At 54.5% G+C, this 23302-nt stretch overlaps 1 protein-coding gene across 1 annotated transcript; it reads right to left on the bottom strand.

The window, feature by feature from the left end:
* Positions 1 to 3371: 3371 nt before the first annotated feature.
* Positions 3372 to 5185, bottom strand: GPR35 (G protein-coupled receptor 35). The gene is given in 5 exon segments (XM_027588993.2): positions 3372 to 3912; positions 3915 to 3962; positions 3965 to 4308; positions 4310 to 4448; positions 5143 to 5185. Coding segments are annotated over 5 exon segments (921 nt in total). The 3' UTR covers positions 3372 to 3565.
* Positions 5186 to 23302: the final 18117 nt, after the last annotated feature.

The raw sequence follows: 23302 nt of genomic DNA, 5'->3' as shown, positions 1-23302 counted from the left end.
GGAGGGAAGCAGGGGCGTGTGGGGGAGCACATCCTCCCGTGAATCTGGGACACCTCACAGTGGAGTAACACACCCTGTGTGCCGTGAGGTGGGTGAGCTGGGGGCGGGTGCTCGGGCGACGCTGGGAGGGACAGCCTGCCACACAGACCTGGCAATGGGGGCTGGCGCATCCGGCACTGTGTGTGCGGCAGGGGCTCTGAAAGCAGGGCGAGGACACCCCTTCACTCTGAGAGGTATGTGGTCCCAGCCCTGCCGGGGGAGGGGTCTCTTGGTCATCAGTGTCATTTGCGCCTTCCTGTGTACCCTCCCGAGGAGGCAGGAGCAGGAAGACCCCTCTGCTGCCAGGGGTAGGTGCCGTCCACGCACCCGCACAAAATGGAGAGGCTGCAGCACGCTTCCCCCACGTGGGGTTCACGTGGTCAGAGTTGGGGGCCGTTATCCAGATGGTCACTTGGGAAATGGGGGCAGTAGTTTCCTGAAGTACTGACCTTCCACTCGGCTCGACTCTGCCTTCCACTGCCCCCTCCCTGCGTTGCCCCAAACTGCCCTGCAGCTGCAGGGGGCTGAGCTGGAGCCTGGGCAGCAGCCCCCACACCCCGCAGCACCCCATTCGCTCCGACACTGTCTCTGGCTGATACGCCCTTGCCCCGTAGAAGATGGGCACATGTTCTTAGGAAGAGTTTCTCTGGGGCACCGCAGGTGGGTCCCCGAGAACAGGAGACCAAGGGCAGCTCTGCCCGCTGGTGGCTGGTCTCCCTCAGACTACCTTCTCCCGAGACCTGCTGCGGCCATGCTTCAACCCCCAACGGGGACAGGAAGAGAGAGCCTTCACTGAGACGCAAACTGCCCCAGAGGAAAGAGCCAGAGACACCGGACATCGCCGATGACATACGGACTAGTAGGAATCAAGTGACATGGCCCCCCCAGGAGCACCTTGCTCTGTATGGAGATTCCTGGACGCTTACATCCTGCCTCTCACCCAGCGATCTGGTCAGACGCGGCCTGGTCCTGGGTAGTTCTCTGGGTCCCTCCCCGTCGTGGCTCTGCACTCCACAGCCACCCAGACCTGTCAGTTCCTTGGAGATCGCACACGCCACCTGCCTTCTGGGAGGCACCTCACTCATCTGCTGCTCACACTTCCTCTGGCTACTGCCAAGCCCTCAGCCCGTACTCTCCAGACCCCCTGCCAGGTGACTAGGGCACGCTACAGGCCAGTGTCCCTAGCCAGAAAAAATACCCTAGGTGTAATCCTAGCAGGGGGAGAATGAACCGGTGCCCTCCCACATTCTGGGCCCTATATTCCTGCTGATGCAGCCGCAAAGTGAATCCGCTTTCAGGTGCCTGTGGCTTGCTAATTAACGGTGAGCCCAGACCTGCTCAGTGTGCCAGACTGGCCCCTGAGGCCTCTGGGCTAGGGTGGGGGGCGTTAGGGAGAGTCCTCTCAGAGCGTGTGGGCCAGGATTAGCGTTCAGAAGTCCGTTCTTTGGATGCTTACCGTCTGTGATTTTGCCTCTGCTCCTTTTCTCGTTCCTTCCGGAATTCCGTGCAAGTCCAGCTGCCTGCCCTTACTGGGAGCCCAGAGAGGCCTGAGGGACGGAGGTGTGCACATCCCGTCTCCCAGCCGTGGACGGGGGCCAGCAAGGTGGGGCAGCGTGCACCTCAGGAGGCTGGTGACCTCGGAGCACAGCGGCCTCCCCCCGCCACCCAGCAGCACCAGGCTGCCACCAGGAGACCCCGTGGAGGCCTCCCCTGCCCACCCTCACTTTCTCCGCCCCTGCAAGGACAGGCCTGGCGGACACACGCAGAAGCAGGGCCAGGCTCAGCCCTGACCTGTGCAGGTAGCACTGCTCCCTGAGCCCAGAGCGAGGTTCCGAATTCTTAACCCAGGCTCTGGGAAGCTCCTGTCACCCAGCCTGTCAGCCTTTGGTCTAAAGCTCTGTTCTTCCATGGCTGCTCTACACTGGCCACCGGGCGTCCCCTCCCCCCACAATGCTGAGCCGGGGGCAGGGGGCGAAGCGGAGCCCCAGGCCCTACTCTGCCTCTCTCCCTGGATCCCCAAATCTGGCCAAGGACGGCCCTGGACATCTACACCCGGCCCTGGCTCGCTGCTCAGCCCAAAGGTCACCCCACCCTACAGTGAGAAACCTTCTCTGGGCTCTGTGGTCCCTTGGAAAAGGAGAACCCTGGAGGGTCAGGGCAGTAGAGGTCATGGCCTGGGAACTGTCCACTTGGCCTTGCCTCTGGAAGGGCAGGGCTGTGATGAGAGGCCGGGTGCCGGCGTAGGGGGTGCCGGCAGGATGAGGGTGGGGAGCACTGGATGGGGTGAGGAGTGTGGGGGGTCATGGGGAGCCTGGGAGGAGGTTGGGGCTCCTAGTCCGAGGGCCGGTGCCTGTGTTGGGGTGCAGGATGGGGGCAGGAGAGGGAGGTGGTCTGCCTGCGGGGGGGTGGGGAGAGGTCCATTGCAGACTCGCCCTTGCTCACACCTGCCCTGCTCCTCCCGGCCCTGCTCCACTGGACACGCCTGGCCATCTTTGTGCTTTCTCAGGACAGAATGCAGCCTGCCCGGCCCTGGTGCACGTCAGTGGGCAGGGTAGGCACTACCTACCCAAGGTGACAAAGGGAGGGGGTCCCCAGCGGCGGTGGGGGGAGCATCTGAGCCCCAGGCTAGGACAGCAGTGGGTTTGAGCTGCACAGGCTCCCTGAGTGCCCCACCCCCGAGCAGAGATCCCCCGAGTGTGGACATCCCCGAGCATGGGCCCCTCTCAGCAGCGCCCCTGACCCCGGGACCTGAGGGACTGCATCAGCGGCGGGCGCCCGAGGCCGGGACATGGCTGCCCTTCTGGCTCTGAGCACACGGGCAGAAGAACAGGACAGTGTGGCTGTTTGGTGCCCAGGCCCAACTTGGACCGGCACCACGGGGGGCCTCTAGAAGGCTCTGGTGGTTCCAGGCTGAGTGCAGGGAGGCCGAGGAGGGGTGGGTACAACACACACCAGCCTGGGCATCCACGCTCCCGCCAGGCCCTGCGGCCACCGGGCAGGGTCTTCCAGCTTCCCTGAAGGGAGCCCAAGGGAGTGTGCCCCTTGACAGACCTTGGCCTGTCACTGCACTTCCTCACTGCCCCCAACCCACCCCCAGCCTAGTGCAGCCCCTACAGGGGGTCGAGGGGTCCTGACCCTTGGCAGGAGGAAAGCGGGCTGTCAGCGCGGCCCTTCCGGGAGCTGCAAATAGCCCCCGCGAGACCTGCAGATGGCTGGGAGTAGGGCGGGGGTGAGAAGAGGTGGGGGGGCCCAAGGAGAGCCCCTGGGTAGAGAGCCCTTGAGAGCCATCTAGGAAGACACCCCAGCCCTCCCACCATGAGAGTGTGGGGAGCACGTGCACGCATGCACATGCACAGGGCCAGGCCCAGCCCTGGGGGCCAGCTTTGTTTCAGGCCCACTGCGGCGGCAGCAGAAGGCTGCCCACTGAGGCCTCGCAGCACAGAGCAAACATCTACCCCAGTACCCAAGGGTACCAGACTCTGGGCGCTGCAGTGTTGGCCCCATCCCAGGGCTGCTGGGATTGGCCTCACTCAGACCTCAGTCCTGCCCTGGTCCCGACCCTCTTCCATCCCAGGGGTCGGGGTGACACCACCGCGGGTTCCGTGCCCGGGTCCTCTCCACCCGGCCAGGCCCCCTGCAGCGTACCCAGTGGCCACAGCGAGTTCAGGGATGCCCCAGCAGGCAGGACTTCCCGGAGAGCCTGGGACCTGGCCCATGTGCCCACAACTGGTCTCCTAGGCGAGGGTTGCACAGAGAGAGCTCTGGTTCTGTGGGCCTTGGCAGTGGGCATCGAGGCCAGCGAAGATGCCTCCCGGAACTTCTTGGCCATGAAGTAGTAGCAGATGGTGCCCAGACAGCAGTTGGCATCTGAGGCTCGCCCGTGATGCAGAAGGTGTAGCAGATGGCAGAGGTGTTCAGGCCGCCACGCGGAAGGGCAGGAAGCAGACCACGAACACGGCCAGGTTCACCCAGACCATGTGGGTGGCCCTCCGGGTTGCTTCCGCCTGGTTGGGGCTGGCGGTCGGCCTCTGGCCCAGGGCGGTGACCACCGGCAGAGAGCAGAGGACCAGCACGGCCGGCGGCAGTAAGAAGCCCAGCAGCCAGAAGGCCACGGTGTGGGAGCCTTGCCGGGAGCTGTTGGAGAAGCAGAAGCCGCCCTCCTGTGCCCCCAGGGCCCAGCGCAGCCCCAGCAAGCTGGCTACCAGCACCCAGAGCGCCGTGCACACGGCTGCGGCCTGCCGTGGGGAGCGGAGTCCCCGGGCGCACACGCACGGCCACGTAGCGGTCCACAGCGATGGCCGTGACCAGGCTGATGCTCATGTGCCTGTTGGCCAGGTGGATGCCCTTGGAGAGCTGGCAGAACAGCGTGTCTGTGGTCCTCTCCTGCAGGCAGCACAGGAAGAAGGGCCCTCACAGTGAGGGCTCAGTAGCCAGAGGCTCTGAGTTTCCTGCAGGGGGAGGCTGTGGGGGAGGGGCAGCAGCACCTGAGAGTGCCACTTCCTTCCTGACGCTGAGATCAGTCAGCTTCCCCACCCTCCTGGAAAGGCGCCCTCCATTCTGCGCTGAACTACCTTTGCAATGACCTGAAAGAAACCTGTGGTGGCATGCGGGAGGCCGGCGCACACCGCAGCCTCCACCAGCCCTCCCTGTGGTCTGTGGGGGCCCCCCCAGGAGTGGGAAGTCGGGCAGAGTGGGGTGCGGACCCCAGGTGCCCGAGCGCTGTAGAGGCCTCTGGAGCCAGGGCCCCACACAAGGAATCTTCGGGATCCAGGATGGTTGCGTGTGAGTGAGACGGAAGTGTCGCAGGACAGGTCCCTGTGGTGGGAATATGGCCCTCAGACACTTTCTATTCTGGTTTCTCAAATCCTGGTCACGGCCACAAAGTGGGTGTCTGAGTCTCAAACGAGGTGGAAGTCCTGGCCCTGGAGGACACCCGGAGTTACTCTGCATTTGCGGCCCATGCTGGATGCCCCCCACACTCAGGGAGGAGGGCTCCCCTTTCCAGATCATCATCTCCACAGAGCTCCTCCATCAGGACGCTCCCCTGAGGTTCCAAGCCTCACCATGCTCACCCCCCGCTGAGACCCTCCATCATACCCTCACCTCCTGAGAGACCCCCATCACGCTCACCCCTCTGAGCCCCCATCACGCTCACCCCTCTGAGCCCCCGTCACACGCTCAACCCCTCTGAGCCCCCATCACGCTCACCCCTCTGAGCCCCCTGGCTCCAGGGTTGGTACTGACGGAAATTAGCCTGTTTTCCCAGCTAAGCTGTCACCCCCCAGCCCCCGACACTTGTGCAAGTGTCTGAGGTAGGAGCGTGGGACTGGCCCGCACCGCTGCACCCCACTGAAGGCAGCCGGGGGCAGGGCTGGCTGACAACAGCTGGAGTGGGGGTGCCGGGGCCTGGCCCCTGTGTCAGCTCAGGGCTGCCTGGGACAGTTTCTGGCAAAGGAAGTGGGAGCCCACACCGCCTTCCTAGACAGAGAACCAGCCTGTTTGGTGAGGAAACGGCCCAGGAGAGCAAGACCACGCCACTCCTCCCCAAGCCCCCAGCTCCAGAGAGTGAGGGGACGAGGAGACGGCCCGGGGCTGGGCCCCCAGTGGCTGTGGGGTGGTGTCCCTGCCCCCAGGGCCAGCGTCCTGGCAGGAAGGCCACATGGGCAGGCGCCCCCGCGCGCATGCCCTGCTGAGCGCTGACCCACCGCCAACATGTGGAAACTCCCCCAGACAGGTGACTTCCTGCCGTTCTGCCCTCGCCTCCCCTCCCGCAGCCGCACCTCCTCTGACCCACCTCCTGAGAAGCCGGATCTCCAGACCGGGCCCCCCGCTGCCCTGTCCCCTGCTCCTCCAGGCCTTCTGGCCCTGTCCCCACTTAGCCCCATGCACCTGTGGGCCTCCACATGGGCCCCTCCGTCCACCCCAGTATCTCTCCCTGCACAGGCTTCAAGGGGTGAGGGCGAGCTCCCCCCACCCCTGCCCATTCACAGAGGTAGAAACTGAGGCCCAGAGGACTGCAGTGGCCGGGCGGTGCCCCCAGACCCTGCCACCAGGGCCCCCTGCCCAGAGGCCCCTGACGAGGGGTCTTGTCTCCACCCCTCCCCACCACAGTGGCCCCAGGCTCATCCTTCCTGGGCCCAGCCTGACCAGGGTCCCAGCGTGGCTCCCCCTCCTCTCCCTCCGTCGCTGGCATCCCCACCCGTTTCTCCCTCTCCACTCGATCTGGTTTTTTCTTGATAGAATTTCTCATGAATTAAAGTAGCGTTCTGTGTACTTTGTTCTTGCTCGTGGCTGGGGACCTCCCCCACCCCCGGCTCTCAGCCACATCAGTGCGGGCCACACAGGAAGGCCTCCTGAAGCGTCCTAACCAGCTGGCGGCGTCCCTGAGGGGAGCACGGGGTGGGCTGGGGCCTCTGTGTGATCGTGCTGCGGGCTCCCCCAAGCCAGCCCCACCAGCCCCACGGTGGAGCCCCTGAGAGCCTCCCCCAGCCTGCGCTCAGCAGGCCTGCACTCCGGGCCCCCACCACCGCTGCTGGGCTCCCAGCTCCCTCTCCTGCTTCGTGCTTGCAGAGCCCACGGGGCAGCCCGTGTGCGGAGGACCCTTCTTGCCCCTTCCTCCTGGTCCTCTGCTCCTCCAGACCCTTGGGGTGGGAGGGCAGAGGGCAACTCCGCTGATGACAAAATACGCATCATTGCCCTGTGGAGCGGAGCCTTCTCGGGAAGTAAGCGGGGTGGGGGGTGGCGCGGGGGGGGGGGGAGCGGGGGCGCTGAGTCACTCCAAGGAGGCTGCTGGATATGGCCCAGGGGCGGGCCCAGGAACCGCTGCAGACTCTGGGGCGCTCCTGCCCTCCCCAAGCTCCCCTTCTGTGGTGAGAACGATGCCCCGCCCAGCTGGGTCGAACAAAGTGCCTAGGAAGAGGGCAAAGGGCCCCGAGGACACCGGGCTGTGCAGGCTTGACCCACCCAGGGTCGACTCCCCAAGCTAAAATGTGCATCCACTCTGACCTCACTCTACTCTCTGGTCTGCTCCCTCTTCGTGCCCATCCTTGGGGCCCCCGCCTGGGCACCGCAGTGGACACGGCATGGGGAGGCAGACCACCGAGATGGGCGCGCCCTCCCCCAGAGGGGTCATGCGCTCCCATCGACTCCCGACTCCTGGGGCTTCACAGAGGCAGGCTAGGACTGGAGGCTTCTTGGAGGAGGCGGCACTTGAGCTGGGCCTGGAAGGTGGGAGGAGGTGGAGATGGGGAGGGCTTTCTGGAAGGGGGATGGGTGCCAGCCGGGCAGGGAAGGGACATGCTAGCCTGGAGGAGGGGCAGGAAGGGAGGCAGCTTCTCTCCCACAGCCTGGAGCACACAGCAGGCAGGGGAGGGTGGCCTGACAGTCTGCTCTGAGACCTGGCCTTTTCCACGGGAGGAGGGGAAACCTGAGCGACGTCCCTGAGGGCTGGCCAGGGGGCCACGTTCGAGCCAGACTGGGGGCTGGGTGGAGACTGGTCTTTCACAACCTCCCCTCCCCCCATATTGGAGCCCGAAGCAAAGGAATGCCAGGCCCACCGCCTTGCTTTTAGCACAAGGCGATTCTCCATTCATGGTGGATTGGTGCCTTGGCTTCCGTAGTAAAAGACTGCATCAAAGCCCAGTTAGTCCTCCTGACTGGGTGCCACCAGCCCCTGAGATGTTTGGCCCGAGGCCACGGCCATCCTTGCCCCAGCCCCTGCTCCAGGCACCTGGGGGATGGAACCAGCAAGGCGACCGGAACCTGGGCTCAGCCACAAGTCTAGACTCTCTGCAGAGCTGAGCAAAGAGAGCACCCAAACTAATGTGGCCACTGCCACCATGGACACTTTCTGTTCCCCTCTTCCCAGAAACCGGGTCTGGGAAACTCCTCCCCCTCCCGCTGGTCTGGCCAGAGAGCCAGATGACGATGCCGCGGGGGGGGGGGGGGGGGGACCGCGGTGGCGGGGGGGGAGGCCATGGGGGAAGGGGGGGTGCTGGGGACACCGTGGGGTGGGAGGGGTCACGGGTGGGGGTCAGTGCCACCTGCCGTTCATCCCCTGAGTGCCCCTCCCCTCCTCTGCATGGAGACCTCGGCCTGCTGGTGGCCACCCCCTCCTCGCTCTCCCTCACAGACCCTCCCACCCCGGTCCAGCCTCCTCTTGCCACAGGAGCTCCTGCTCACTCTTGGCAGGCTAGTGGCCCTCCCACGCACAGGAAACACTCGGGAACTCCGCCCCACACCTGAACCCCTGCTGGCCTGTCCCCAGCTCCTCCCCGGGCACTGTCCCCCAGCAGGAGGGCTTCTCTCCAGTATCCCCTGGCCCTGGGGTCTTCCCTTAGCATTCAGAGGGAAGGGATGGTCACACCTTCCTGGCCACGCTGCCCCCTGGCCCCTCTCCCCTCTGACATCTCCCCTGTTCCCCGGGACATGGCTGGGGTACAGGAAAGCCAAGGGAAAGAGCCCCCCAGCCTCCAGCCAAAGCCCCAGGCCCGGGCCTGTGGGGAACAGCCTCAGAGGGGCACTGGAGGATGGCCGCCCTGTTTCCAGAAGCTGGAGCGCACACCTGTGGTGGCAGGAAGAGCCTTGCGGTCGTCTGGTCAGCCAGCCAGCTCTGACATTCCCTGGCCTCTGGACCTCTCATGCTGTCTGTGATGGGAGGGCAGCGCCCGCCAGGGCCCGACACGGAGGTCGCAGGTCTAAGACGACACTCTGGAGCCCCCGAGTCCTGGGTGGGCAGCCCTGGCTCTGGCCATCCACTGCTCCTGGTCTTGCTCTCTGCGCTTGCCTTCGGCACCCCCTCGGAAATCCTTCCCCTGAAGCCCCTTCTGCCACCTTCACCCTGCACCCAGGAAGGTTCTGCTGGGACGCCGCAGCACCGGACTGAGGGTCTGGTCAAGCCGGGCGCTCGGAGAGCGTGTCCAGCGTCCCTTCTGGACAGAGATTGGCCCAAGCAAGGTGGGGAGGGGGCTTTGTCAGAAGGGAGAAGCCACCACAGGACAAGGGACACTGGGCATCTTGGGGATGTGAGGGCATCCTGAGGGGCTCCTGAGAGGGTCCTCAGGGGTCCTCAGGGGGTCCTGAGGGGTCCTGAGGTCCTGAGGTCTTGCTGACTTTGGCTGGGCTGCTCCCACTTGTGGCATCCTAGGTCACGCTGGGGGGGTGCAGCATGGGAACAGAGGGATCTGAGTGTCCATGGGGGGCTGCTGTCGGGTCCCTCCCACCGTCCGCCCCCCAGCCTGGCAGACATACAGGCTGAGCACGGGAGCACCCTGGGCACTGCCCTCCCCTGTCCCTCCTCCAGCAGCAGCAGGGCGCAGCCTCGCACAGCCTCTGCCCTCAGACACTCAGGGACCAGGGCTCAGGGCAGCTGGCCTCCCCCACACCTCCCACCTCTCTGCCTGTGCTCAGCTGCGCCTTTTGCCCCCAGCTGGAAGATGCCTCGGGGCATCTGGACACCCACAGATGACAGAAGTGTCCCCATCTGTGGGCTGCCACATGCCACACATCACACCCTCATCCAGCAGGGATGGCAGCATGTGCCTGGCGCTTGGCTGACTCCAGGGCCCCCAGCTGCCCCGGGATGGCTCACTCACCCCTGGACAGCTGCTGCTCCCCTCTTCCCGGGCTGGCTCCTCGAGGGGCTGTCCCCTTCTGGGGGGCGGTGGAGTGGGTGGCGGGGTGCTGCTCCAGCCGCAGGTGCCTCCCAGGCACTTTCCGCTTTTGCTGACCCCTGAACGGCTCCCTTACTCTGACAGACCTCCTTCCTGATTCTCTGCCTCAGGAGCTCTCTGACTTCGAGGCTGGCTGCTGGCCCCACGCCAGGCCCCGCGTCTGGGGAAGCTGCCTTCAAGCACCTCCCCACCTTGGTCCCCGGGGGCAGCAGACACAGCGGTCCCGGAGCCCACCTGGGGAGCTGTCCCCACTTACCGCACCCACCCTCCCTAGGAGGGCTCCTCGTCTGGGTGGGCGCCACTGCTCAAGAACCTGCCTGGCTGAGAGTGTGGTGGGCAGAGCGCTGCAGTCACCTCTGCCTGAAAGTCACTGGGGATGTCCACAGCTGATGTGCATGGAGCCCGAGAAGGGCCATTTCCCTGGAAAGGGGCATCTTCAGGAGGAGGTTCCCCCCCACCCCAAGGGCAGCGGGCCTCCCGCCTGCGCTCCTCTGAGCTAGTCTGTCTGCGGTGGGCCCAAGAAGTGGCTTGCTTTTCCAGCACCCCAGGAGATGCCAGGGCAGACGGGTCCTCAGCTTCCCCTGACGAGCCCTGCTGAGCATTCCCTGCTCGTCCTGTGTTCTTCCCCTCGTCCCTCCCCAGGACCACTTCCTTTGGAGGCTGGGCAAGACACCAACGGATAGAGACAGGAACAGATTCACAGAAAAGGAACCATGAGAAGCAGATGGTTCATGGGAGACCTAAAAAGATGCTCAGCGTATTCATAAAATGAGAAATATAAATTAAAAGTCATCGCAATATGATTTGTCCCCGTCAGATGAGGTAATCCCAGTGTCTGACAGCCATCTATGGGGGAAACATCCTCAGATATCACCTGTTGGTATTTAACATGATACGAACCCCATTGGAGGGGACCTGGAAATCCCGCAAAATTAGAGAGGGCTTGCCCTTTGACCCAGTAATCCCACTTCCGGGAATCTGTGCCACAGACAGACCAGCCGAGTGAGGAAGGGGAGACTGGAGAGGCTCTTCCCTGCCGTGCGGTAGGGTAGCCAGCCTGCAGACCATTCAGATGTCTGTCCAGAGGGCCCCGCGTGCATGAAATGCTTGCTGTCCACACCGCGGGGCACCAGGAGGTTGTAAAAAGGAAGGAGAAATATTCTATACGTTACTAAATGGTTTTCTCCAGGACAGATTGCTAAGTGAAAAAAAGCGTTGATGTGTATTTACTCATTTATAGCACACCAGCAGCTTCTATCTTTACAAATGGAAGAATAAGCCATTAAATTTGTTTTAAATTAAACTATTACCTACCGGGAACAGGCAGGAAGGAGGTGAAGGGAGACTGGAATAGAAACTAGACTTCTATATATAGGCATATATCTTGGTTTGTAGATTTGGCTTTAGAGCCATGTAAATATTTATGTAATTACTAAATTAAATTACATTTCTAAAGGAAAATTTTATTTTTTTAAAGATTTTATTTATTTGAGAGAGAGAGACGGGGAGGGACAGAGGCAGAGGGAGAAGCAGGCTCCCCACTGACTGGGGAGCCCGACGTGGGGCTCAATCCCAGGACCCCGGGATCATGACCCAAGCTGAAGGCAGACACTTAACCAACTGAGCCACCCAGGTGCCCCTAAAGGAAATTTTTAAACTTGAAAGCAAGATAAAGCCAATTAACTTGCATTATGACCTGATAGCATAATCCTAGCAAACTCTTCCAAGTGATTTTAAAATCCAGTATTTGACTGTTATCTCTATAGCCTGAGTACAAAAAGAATGTCAAAAATGTTTCATTTTCTGTAATCATTTTCCAAATAATGTTAAAACACAGTTTCATCTGTGTATCTTCATAACCCAAGGATTTTTAAAATACATAAAAGCATCTTAAACTGCTTTCAGTAATCATGCTATTGATAGTAATGTTGGTATTGTTATTTTGGGATTATTGTGTTGTGGGATACAACAAATGAATAATTATGCTGGGCTTTGTTGAAGTTTCTGGTGTGGAACAAAGGAGATGCAGATGTATTTTCAAAAAAGGCTCAGTGAAAAGCACGCAGATGTGAATTTGAGTGAATAGTATCAGTATGTGCTTGTACTGTGTCACATCTTAAAAAAGAAAAGTTAGTATCTTAGTTCTGTCCACTGACAAGACCTAAAAACAAGCACCCCAAGCACCCAGATATTGGTCTCTAGATACCACTTCTCTTGAAGAGAAAGAGGGGCTCCTGAAGGCAGTGGATGCTTGCAGGTCTGGGTTAGGAAATGTATAGAATGGGCCTGGAATAGTTTTTTATCCTAGAGAACAAAGTGGATCAAGACTCTTGGCCAATGTCTAAAGGATTCAGGAGTTAACTCAAGTTCACTCCCACTGGCCAAAGATGAGATGCTTTGAATGTCAATAGGAGAACCATTTCCATGAATTGGAACACAAAAAAGTGCTTAAATCCATGAATTTGCAATTATACTTAACAAACAACCAGTCCCTTCATGAAGTGGCTGGCCACAGACAAAAAAATCACAACTGAGCTTGGTTAAGCCACTGGAGCTGGGTCCCGGGTTCGAGAACCAGAGAGGGCATGGAATGGGATCCGTGACACTCCAGGGGTGCCGGCAGCAAGCTCCGGTCTGTGGGCTGGGCCACTCTGCAGGGCTGGGCATCAAAAGTGAGAGTCACGAGGGGAGATAAAGAGATGAAGGAGGAATGTGTCACGTAAGAGACTTGACTACACATCAGTTAGTGGAGGGACTTTATTTGCATCCTGTTGAGCTGCTGGTGTCCGTGGCCAGTGAGCGTGCCGAGCCAAACTGCAAGTCACAGTCAAGTGTCACAGCCAAGTCCAGAGACCAAAGAAAGGCAACGGCCTCTCAGTGTTCCATTTACCCCCACGGCTACACGAGGCCAGAGTCCGACAGCCTGCAGACTGGCGAGAGGACCACCTCACTCCTGAGGAGCCCTGAATATAAGGCTCCCACCTGTGTCTGGTGCAGGGGCACCGGGGGCAGTGGGGCAAGGCTGGGAGTAGAAAGCACTGAGTCAGAGTGGGAAAAAGAGCTTCAGCCAAGGGCCCCGGGGAGCAGGTCTGACGGCAGTACATGCCTAGCAATGCATGTGTGCGAAGGGCCCTCGGCACAGGCCCCCTCATAGACCGCAAAGCTGGGCCGGGGAGGGCTGCTCCCACGAGGCCTGTGGGCCACAGCTCTGTGATTGCCTACGGGCAGGCCTCGGAGATCACACACAGGGTTTGGGCTCCGAGCCCGACTCCTCAGATCCCAATCCAATCCAATTATTTTATTTTTTATTTTTTTTATTGTTATGTTAATCACCATATATTACATCATTAGTTTTTGGTGCAGTGTTCCATGATTCATTGTTTGTGCATAACACCCAGTGCTCCATGCAGAACGTGCCCTCCTCAATACCCATCACCAGGCTAACCCATCCCCCCACCCCCCTCCCCTCTAGAACCCTCAGTTTGTTTTTCAGAGTCCATCATCTCTCATGGTTCGTCTCCCCCTCTGACATACTCCCCTTTTTTTCCTCTCCTGTTATCTTCTTCTTTTTCTTTTTTCTTAAAATATGTTGCGTTATTTGTTTCAGAAGTACAGATCTGTGATTCAACAGTCTTGCACAATTCACAGCGCTCACCGTAGCACATACCCTCCCCAATGTCTATCACCCAGCCACCCCCTCCCTCCCACCCCCCACCACTCCAGCAACCCTCAGTTTGTTTCCTGAGATTAAGAATTCCTCATATCAGTGAGGTCATGTGATACATGTCTTTCTCTGATTGACTTATTTCACTGAGCATAACACCCTCCAGTTCCAGCCACGTCGTTGCAAATGGCAAGATCTCATTCCTTTTGATGGCTGCATAATATTCCATTGTGTATATATACCACTTCTTCTTTATCCATTCATCTGTCGATGGGCATCTTGGCTCTTTCCACAGTTTGGCTATTGTGGACATTGCTGCTATAAACATTGGGGTGCACGTACCCCTTCGGGTCCCTACATTTGTATCTTTGTGGTAAATACCCACTAGTGCAATTGCTGGATCGTATGGTAGCTCTATTTTCAACTGTTTCAGGAACCTCCATACTGTTTTCCAGAGTGGTTGCACCAGCTTGCATTCCCACCAACAGTGTAGGAGGGTTCCCCTTTCTCCGCATCCCCGCCAACATCTGTCGTTCCCTGACTTGTTAATTTTAGCCATTCTGACTCGTGTGAGGTGGTATCTCATTGAGGTTTTGATTTGGATTTCCCTGATGCCGAGCGATGTTGAGCACTTTTTCATGTGCCTGTTGGCCATTTGGATGTCTTCTTTGGAGAAATGTCTGTTCATGTCTTCTGCCCATTTCTTGATTGGATTATTTGTTCTTTGGGTGTTGAGTTTGGTAAGTTCTTTCTAGATTTTGGATACTAGCCCTTTATCTGATATGTCATTTGCAAATATTTTCTCCCATTCTGTCGGTTGTCTTTTGGTTTTGTGGACTGTTTCTTTCGCTGTGCAAAAGCTTTTTATCTTGATGAAATCCCAATAGTTCATTTTTGCCCTGGCTTCCCGTGCCTTTGGCGATGTTTCTAGGAAGAAGTTGCTGCAGCTAAGGTCGAAAAGGTTGCTACCTGTGTTCTCCTTTAGGATTTTGATGGACTCCTGTCTCACATTTAGGTCTTTCAACCATTTGGAGTCTATTTTTGTGTGTGGTGTAAGGAAATGGTCCAGTTTCATTCTTCTGCATGTGGCTGTCCAATTTTCCCAACACCATTTGTTGAAGAGACTGTCTCTTTTCCATTGGACATTCTTTCCTGCTTTGTCAAAGATAAGTTGACCATAGAGTTGAGGGTCCATTTCTGGGCTCTCAATTCTGTTCCATTGATCTATGTGTCTGTTTTTGTGCCAGTACCATACTGTCTTGATGATGACAGCTTTGTAATAGAGCTGGAAGTCCGGAATTGTGATGCCCCCAGCTTTGCTTTTCTTTTTCAGTATTCCTCTGGCTATTCTGGGTCTCTTCTGGTTCCATACAAATTTTAGGATTATTTGTTCCATTTCTTTGAAAAAAGTGGATGGTATTTTGATGGGGATTGCATTGAATGTGTAGATTGCTCTAGGTAGCATTGACATCTTCACGATGTTGATTCTCCCAATCCATGAGCATGGAACGTTTTTCCATTTCTTTGTGTCTTCTTCAATTTCTTTCATGAGTATTTTATAGTTTTCTGAGTACAGATCCTTTGCCTCTTTGGTTAGATTTATTCCTAGGTATCTAATGGTTTTGGGTGCAATTGTAAATGGGATCGACTCCTTGATTTGTCTCTCTTCTGTCTTGTTGTTGGTGTATAGGAATGCCACTGATTTCTGTGCCTTGATTTTATAGCCTGCTACTTGACTGAATTCCTGTATGAGTTCTAGCAGTTTTGGGGTGGAGTCTTTTGGGTTTTCCACATACAGTATCATATCATCTGCAAAGAGTGAGAGTTTGACTTCCTCTTTGCCGATTTGGATGCCTTTGATTTCTTTTTGTTGTCTGATTGCTGTGGCTAGGACTTCTAATACTATGTTGAATAGCAATGGTGAGAGTGGACATCCCTGCCGCGTTCCTGACCTTAGGGGAAAAGCTCTCAGCCTTTCCCCATTGAGAATGATATTCGCTGTAGGTTTTTCATAGATGGCTTTTATGATATTGAGGTATGTACCCTCTATCCCTATACTCTGAAGAGTTTTGATCAAGAAAGGATGCTGTACTTTGTCAAATGCTTTTTCTGCATCTATTGAGAGGATCATATGATTCTTGCTCTTTCTTCTGTTAATGTATTGTATCACGTTGATTGATTTGCGGATGTTGAACCAGTCTTGCAGTCCAGGGATAAATCCCACTTGGTCGTGGTGAATAATCCTTTTAATGTACTGTTGGATCCTATTGGCTAGTATTTTGGTGAGAATTTTTGCATCCATGTTCATCAAGGATATTGGTCTGTAATTCTCTTTTTTGATGGGGTCTTTGTCTGGTTTTGGGATCAAGGTAATGCTGGCCTCATAAAATGAGTTTGGAAGTTTCCCTTCCATTTCTATTTTTTGAAACAGTTTCAGGAGAATAGGTATTAATTCTTCTTGAAATGTCTGATAGAATTCCCCTGGGACGCCATCTGGCCCTGGGCTTTTGTTTCTTGGGAGATTTTTGATGACTGTTTCAATTTCCTTAGTGGTTATAGGTCTGTTCAGGTTTTCTATTTCTTCCTGGTTCAGTTTTGGTAGTTGATACCTCTCTAGGAATGCACCCATTTCTTCCAGGTTATCTAATTTGCTGGCATAGAGTTGCTCATAATATGTTCTTATAATTGTTTGTATTTCTTTGGTGTTGGTGGTGATCTCTCCTCTTTCATTCATGATTTTGTTGATTTGGATCATTTCTCTTTTCTTTTTGATCAGTCTGGCCAGGGGTTTATCAATCTTGTTAATTCTTTCAAAGAACCAGCTCCTAGTTTCGTTGATCTGTTCTACTGTTCTTTTGGTTTCTAGTTCATTGATTTCTGCTCTGATCTTTATGAATTCTCTTCTCCTGCTGGGTTTAGGCTTTCTTTGCTCTTCTTTCTCCAGCTCCTTTAGGTGTAGGGTTAGGTTGTGTATTTGAGACCTTTCTTGTTTCTTGAGAAAGGCTTGTATTGCTATATACTTTCCTCTCAGGACTGCCTTTGCTGTATCCCAAAGATTTTAAACAGTTGTGTTTTCATTTTCATTGGTTTCCATGAATTTTTTTAATTCTTCTTTAATTTCTTGGTTGACCCATTCATTCTTTAGTAGGATGCTCTTTAGCCTCCATGTATTTGAGTTCTTTCCGACTTTCCTCTTGTGGTTGAGTTCTAGTTTCAAAGCATTGTGGTCTGAAAATATGCAGGGAATGATCCCAATCTTTTGGTACCGATTGAGACCTGATTTGTGACCTAGGATGTGATCAATTCTGGAGAATGTTCCATGGGCACTAGAGAAGAATGTGTATCCCTTTGCTTTGGGATGGAATGTTCTGAATATGTCTGTGAAGTCCATTTGGTCCAGTGTGTCATTTAAAGTCTTTATTTCCTTGTTGATCTTTTGCTTAGATGATCTGTCCATTTCAGTGAGGGGGGTGTTAAAGTCCCCCACTATTATTGTATTGTTGTCAATGTGTTTCTTTGCTTTTGTTATTAATTGCCTTATATAATTGGCTGCTCCCATGTTCGGGGTATAGATATTTACAATTGTTAGATCTTCTTGTTGGATAGACCCTTTAAGTAGGATATAGTGTCCTTCCTCATCTCTTATTACACTCTTTGTTTTAAAATCTAGTTTGTCTGATATAAGGATTGCCACCCCAGCTTTCTTTTGGTGTCCATTAGCATGGTAAATGGTTTTCCACCCCCTCACTTTCAATCTGGGGGTGTCTTTGGGTCTAAAATGAGTCTCTTGCAGACAGCATATTGATGGGTCTTGTTTTTTAATCCAATCTGATAGCCTGTGTCTTTTGATTGGGGCATTTAGCCCATTTACATTCCGGGTAACTATTGAAAGGTATGAATTTAGTGCCATTGTATTACCTGTAAGGTGACTGTTAACTGTCTGTTGTCTGTGTTCGTTTCTGCTCTTTGCTGCTTTTAGGTTCTCTCTTTGCTTAGAGGACCCCTCTCAATATTTCTTGGAGGGCTGGTTTCGTGTTTGCAAATTCCTTTAGTTTTTGTTTGTTCTGGAAGCTTTTTATCTCTCCTTCTATTTTCAATGACAGCCTAGCTGGATATAGTATTCTTGGCTGCATATTTTTCTCGTTTAGTGCTCTGAAGATATCTTGCCAGTCCTTTCTGGCCTGCCAGGTCTCTGTGGATAGGTCTGTTGCCAATCTAATGTTTCTACCATTGTAGGTTACATATCTCTTCTCCCGAGCTGCTTTCAGGATTTTCTCTTTGTCTCTGAGACTCGTAAGTTTTACTATTAGATGTCGGGGTGTTGACCTATTATTATTGATTTTGAGAGGGGTTCTCTGTGCCTCCTGGATTTTGATGCCTGTTTCCTTCCTCACATTAGGGAAGTTCTCTGCTATAATTTGCTCCAATATACCTTCTGCCCCTCTCTCTCTCTCTTCTTCTTCTGGGATCCCAATTATTCTAATGTTGTTTCGTCTTATCATATCACTTATCTCTCGAATTCTGCCCTCGTGATCCTGTAGTTGTTTCTCTCTCTTTTTCTCAGCCTCTTTATTTTCCATCATTTGGTCTTCTATATCGCTGATTCTCTCTTCTGCCTCATTTATCCTAGCATTTAGTGCCCCCATTTTTGATTGCACCTCATCAATAGCCTTTTTGATTTCGATTTGGTTAGATTTTAGTTATTTTATTTCTCCAGAAAGGGTTTCTCTAATAACTTCCATGCTTTTTTCAAGCCCAGCTAGTATCTTTAAAGTCATGATTCTGAACTCTAGGTCCGACATCGTACTAATGTCCGTATTGAGTAGGTCCCTGGCTGACGGTACTACCTCTTGTTCTTTTTGCTGAGGTGATTTCTTTCGTCTTGTCATTTTGTCCAGAGGAGAATAGATGAATGAGAGAACAAAATGCTAACAGGTTTACAACGTCCCCAGCAAATATACTGTATACAAATCAGAAAAGACCTGAAACCAGGGGAAAAGAAAGGGAAAGAAAGAAAAAAGAAAGAGAAAAAGAAAAAAAAAAGACAAAAACAAAAACAAAACAATACAAAAAAGGCAGAATATGATCAAATATGATCAGGCTAGTGCATAGATCAGTGCCACACACTAGATTTTGGGCGTATTTTGGTCTGTTAGAAAAAAGTGCCTCCTAAAATTTTAAAGGAAGAAAGACATATATGTACAAAATAAGGGTTGATACAATGAAGGGATGGAAGATGACTGTAAAGATGAAAATTATAAAAGATTTTATAAAAGGACTTGGTAAGATAAGTTGTTTGAAAAAAGAAAGAAGATTTAAGAAAAAAAAAAGGAAAAAGGGAGAGAATGTGATCAGGCAGGAGACTAGAACAAAGCCATACACTAGTGATTTAGGGTATATTTTGATCTGTTAGAAGAAACTGTACCTCAAAATTTTAAAGAGAGAACAACTTATATATATATGCCAAAAATAAGGGTAACTACTATGAAGGGATAAAATATGACTCTAAAAATGAAAAATAAAAAATTTTTTTTTTTTTTTTAAAAAGGGATTTATAAGATGTTGGTTGAAAAAGGGAAAAAGAAAAATAAAAAAAAACAGTCAACAAAAATTAACTTTGATGAAATAATGAATCATGGTAAAAAAAAAAAAAAAAGCCATGAATCTATGTGCAGTATTCCCCTAGCGCTGGGGTTCTCCTATTCTCCGTGATCGGTAAACTTGGTCTTGGCTTGCTGGCTGTTCCTGCTGATCTTCTGGGGGAGGGGCCTGTTGCCGTGGTTTCCAAATGTCTTTGCCGGAGGCTGAATTGCCCCGCCCTTTTCGGTCCGGGCTAAGCAAGCTGCTCCGGTTTGCTCTCAGGAGCTTTTGTTCCCTGCAAGCTCTCGGTACAGCTTTGGAGGACCAGGGCAGAAATGGTGGCCTCCCAATCTCCACTCGGAGGAGCCGAGAACTCGGGGCCCCGCTCATCAGTGTGCCCCCAGAGAAAAGCAGTCACTCCCGTGTCCCCGGTCTCTGGCCGCCCTCCGTGTTCACCCGGCCTGTGACCGAGCGTTGCTATCTCTGGCACACGACCCCGCGCGGAGTCTCCAAACCCAACAGATCCCTGCAGTGCGTTCCCGCACCGCTCCTCCCCGGGAAGGAAGGGGAGTCTCCCCGGATCTGCTGCTTGTTGGGTCCCTGCTGGGGGAGCCGTGCCCCGACTGGGCCGCAGATCACAGTTTATGGCAACCCCGAGCTGAGAGCCCGCGACTCTGCTCCGTCTCTGCAGCCGGCTTCCCCGCTCTGATACCTGGGAGCTCTGGCGCACTCAGGCACCCCCGGTCTCTCTGTGACCCCAAGGGTCCTGAGACCACACTGTCCCGGGAGGATTCCACCCCCCGCTTAGCCACTGCAGCGACGTCCCTCCGCGGAGCCAACTTCTAAAAGGTCCGATTTTGTGCTCCGCGGCTCTAGCACTTGCCAGAAGCGGCCGACGGAGGCCCCTCCCCCGCCGTCTATCCTCCCGAATATCGCCTCGGATTCACTTCTCCGCACGCCCTACCTTCCAGAAAGTGGTCGCTTCTCTGTTCAGAGAGTTGTTGCTACTCTCCTGTTCGATCTCCTGTTGAGTTCGTAGGTGTTCAGAATGGTTTGATCCCTATTCAGCTGAATTCCTGAGACCAGACGAAATCTAGGTCTCCTACTCCTCCGCCATCTTGCTCCGCCTGTCCAATCCAATTATTTTTAAAATGTGTATTTACAATGGGGAAGAGGTGAAGATTGCATGTCTGATAAAACTAAAGTCCTGCTCATTTTGGCTCCGGTGTGGCAATTCTGTCCTGCACGTGTATTTTTTTTTCAATCTTTATCTTTTATTCACACCGAAATTTTTGTAGATGACATGATATGATGTCTGGCATTTGTTTCAAAATGTCCCAAGCTAGTAGATGGAGGGCGGGTGAAATAGTACCAGTCATGATTTGATCGTTGCTAGAGTTGGGGGTGATGACCACATAGGATTCATTACTGTTCTATTTGTATCTGTTTGAAAATTCCCAAAATAAAAAGTTTAAGAAAAGGAAGGCTAAATACCCACTACAAATCTATAAAAAGTAAGGAAAGGGCATCTGTGAGTTTTCTTTCGACTCCATGGTAGGAGAAGGGGGTTCTTCTCAGTGGTCCTAAAATGATGAGAAATCCCTGCCAGACACAGGCAGGAGAGGTCACACAGTAGGAGAAACCATGGACCAGCACAGGCACGCCCAGGAGAGGACTCCTGACACACAGAGGGTGGCCCAGGGCTGCCCGAGCAGGTTGGCGGGCTGCATGGGGCAGATGCAGCTTTGGGTGCAACAGAGCCCCTTTCTCTTCCTCACGCACATGTCACGTATGTACACACACGTTCACACGCGTGCATACCCATGTGTATGTGCACACGCACGTATATGCACATCTGTACACGTACACACCCATAGGCATACACACGTACATGCAAACACATGGACAAACATACACAATCACACATACATATATACTGTGAGACTGAATAAAAGAAAACCCTTTTAGAATGGAGTTGGGAGCCGCAGGGGAAACTCTCCAGGCCCACCACTCACAGCCATTTGCAGACCCCCCCCCCCGGGAACGCACCACCTTGCAGGTGGATGGACACTACTTTACTACCCCAGCAGCAGGAAGAAAGATTTCCTTCTGGCCCTGGCAACAGCCCGGCCTATGAGAGGCAGTCACGGCCCGGCCAAGGAGAGGCAGTCACGGCCCGGCCAAGGAGAGGCAGTCACGGCCCGGCCAAGGAGAGGCAGTCACGGCCCGGCCAAGGAGAGGCAGTCACGGCCCGGCCAAGGAGAGGCAGTCACGGCCCGGCCAAGGAGAGGCAGTCACGGCCCGGCCAAGGAGAGGCAGTCACGGCCCGGCCAAGGAGAGGCAGTCACGGCCCGGCCAAGGAGAGGCAGTCACGGCCCGGCCAATGAGAAGCCACTACACTTCAACCACCTGCCCCCTCCATAATAAAGCCTCCTCTCCTTCCTTGCTTGTCTTGACGTGCAATTCTCGATTTCCAGATAAACCCGTTTTGCTGATAAAATAACTGAGCTTTATTTCTGAGGTTGACATTACACATATACATGCATGTACCTATGCACACACGGACATGCGTGCACACACACGTGTGTCTAAGCTGCGAAGCTGTGTCTATGGGAGGGGTTCTCGGGTGGAGAGGCAGGCCTGGGGGGGCCTGTGTGAGCCTGAGCCGAGAGGACACAGATGCTGTGCCCAGAGGGCTCCTGCCCGGCGCAGCCCCACAGGGACTACACACAAAGGAGGGCACCAGCTGGGAACCAGCCAACTTCCGGTGGATGAAACCCATTTGGTGTGGGACTCAGAGCTCGCGGCCATCTGCTTTGGCCTCGAGAGCTGAGGCTTCCTCAGAACTGGGGGGCTGGGTGGCCTCCACCACCCACCTGGGCAGCAGCCTCCACATTGCACTGCACAGGCCAGAGCTAAGGCCGGGGCTGGTGGGGCGGCAGGGACCGGCTCGAGGGTGCGGGGAGTGCAGAGAGGAGAGGAGAGACTGGAATGTTCAGCCTGGGCTCCTCCCCAGCACGACGTTTAGGATGCAGCTCGCACCCGGGACCAGAGGCCAGGGGAGGAGCAGTGAGGGACTTGAACCGACCCTCTGACATGGGGGGGGGGCTCCGGAGGGCAGGAGGGCCACTGAGATGGGGAGGGGGGGCACAGTCAGGTGTGAGGGTCATGGGAACGGGGAGAGGGAGGACAGTGTGCCCTTGCACGGTTGGGCTCGGGTCTCTGGCTAGAGTGAGGGGAGGGCAGGGTACGGGCCGGGTTAGGGTAGGGTTAGAGCCAGGCATTAAGGAGTCATAGAGCAGAACTTGATTTTTTTACTTGATACTTGCTCACTTAAAAAATCTGGAGTTCAAGGTTCTTTTGCCAGAATCTTGTTTGCACTGTGATCAGAGAAAAACTCTCTAAAGGCCTGATATACACGGGAAGCCATTTTAGATTTATTTTTAGACTTAGAAATCAGGCTTTGGTTCAAACCAAAAGCCTGATTTGTGGCCCACCGTGCATGCGTTGTACACCTGCTTTGTGAACGAGTAGCCTAAAGGAAAACCATCTTGTCCTTGAGATACCGATCAATGCCCTACTCCCTGCATTCCTTGACGAAAAAACTCCTGATTCCTGCCTATATGTTAATCTATAATCTTTTGAGCTTTTTACAAGATGCAAAAAGTCTATAGCCCTGTAAAAACTGTTCATTCTCCAGAGCCCTTTCTTCCCTGTGAAGGCACATTTCCTGGCAGCTGACCTAACCTGGGCTCAAATAAAACTCTCTTTCTTAAGTCTAGAGATTCTAAAGGTTTGTTCATTTTGCACTGACATTCCTCTCTCTCTCACACACACACACACGCATGCACGCACAAACATAGTTTTGTGGTCCATGCTCTCACATCCGCTCACCCTCACCTGGAACACGCCACCTCTGCTCTCTCCTCCCCAGCTGCCCATCCTGCAGGCCCACCCATGGCAGCCTGCTCCCCAACAACTTCACCCATGCCCGCCTGTCCACTTTGATTTCCTCCAGCACATATTTGCTGAGCACGTCCCTGCCAGGCCCTGAGCTGCGTGGGGCGGCCTCCTCCTCTAGGTCAGAGGCAGTGCCTTCGTGGTGGGGCTTATGCTCACAGGAAGCCACACTGTCTGGCAGCAGGAGGCAAGGTATGAATGAGGGACCATACCCACCCCCGCCCGTGGACCCAGCTGTCTGCCGAGCTGTGCTAGTGGAGCAGGTGATGGCTCAGGGCTCGGTCCTCCTGCAGGAGGTGTCCTCCCACAGAGTCCGGCCCCTCAGCGCCCCGCCCTGCTCAGCCCCTGAGGGCCAGGTCCCAGCGCGATCAGTCACCAACCCCGGCAG

This window comes from Zalophus californianus, chromosome 3 (genome assembly GCF_009762305.2).
Source record: "Zalophus californianus isolate mZalCal1 chromosome 3, mZalCal1.pri.v2, whole genome shotgun sequence".
In the NCBI taxonomy this organism is placed as follows: domain Eukaryota; kingdom Metazoa; phylum Chordata; class Mammalia; order Carnivora; family Otariidae; genus Zalophus; species Zalophus californianus.
This window is presented reverse-complemented; position numbering and strand designations above follow the sequence as displayed.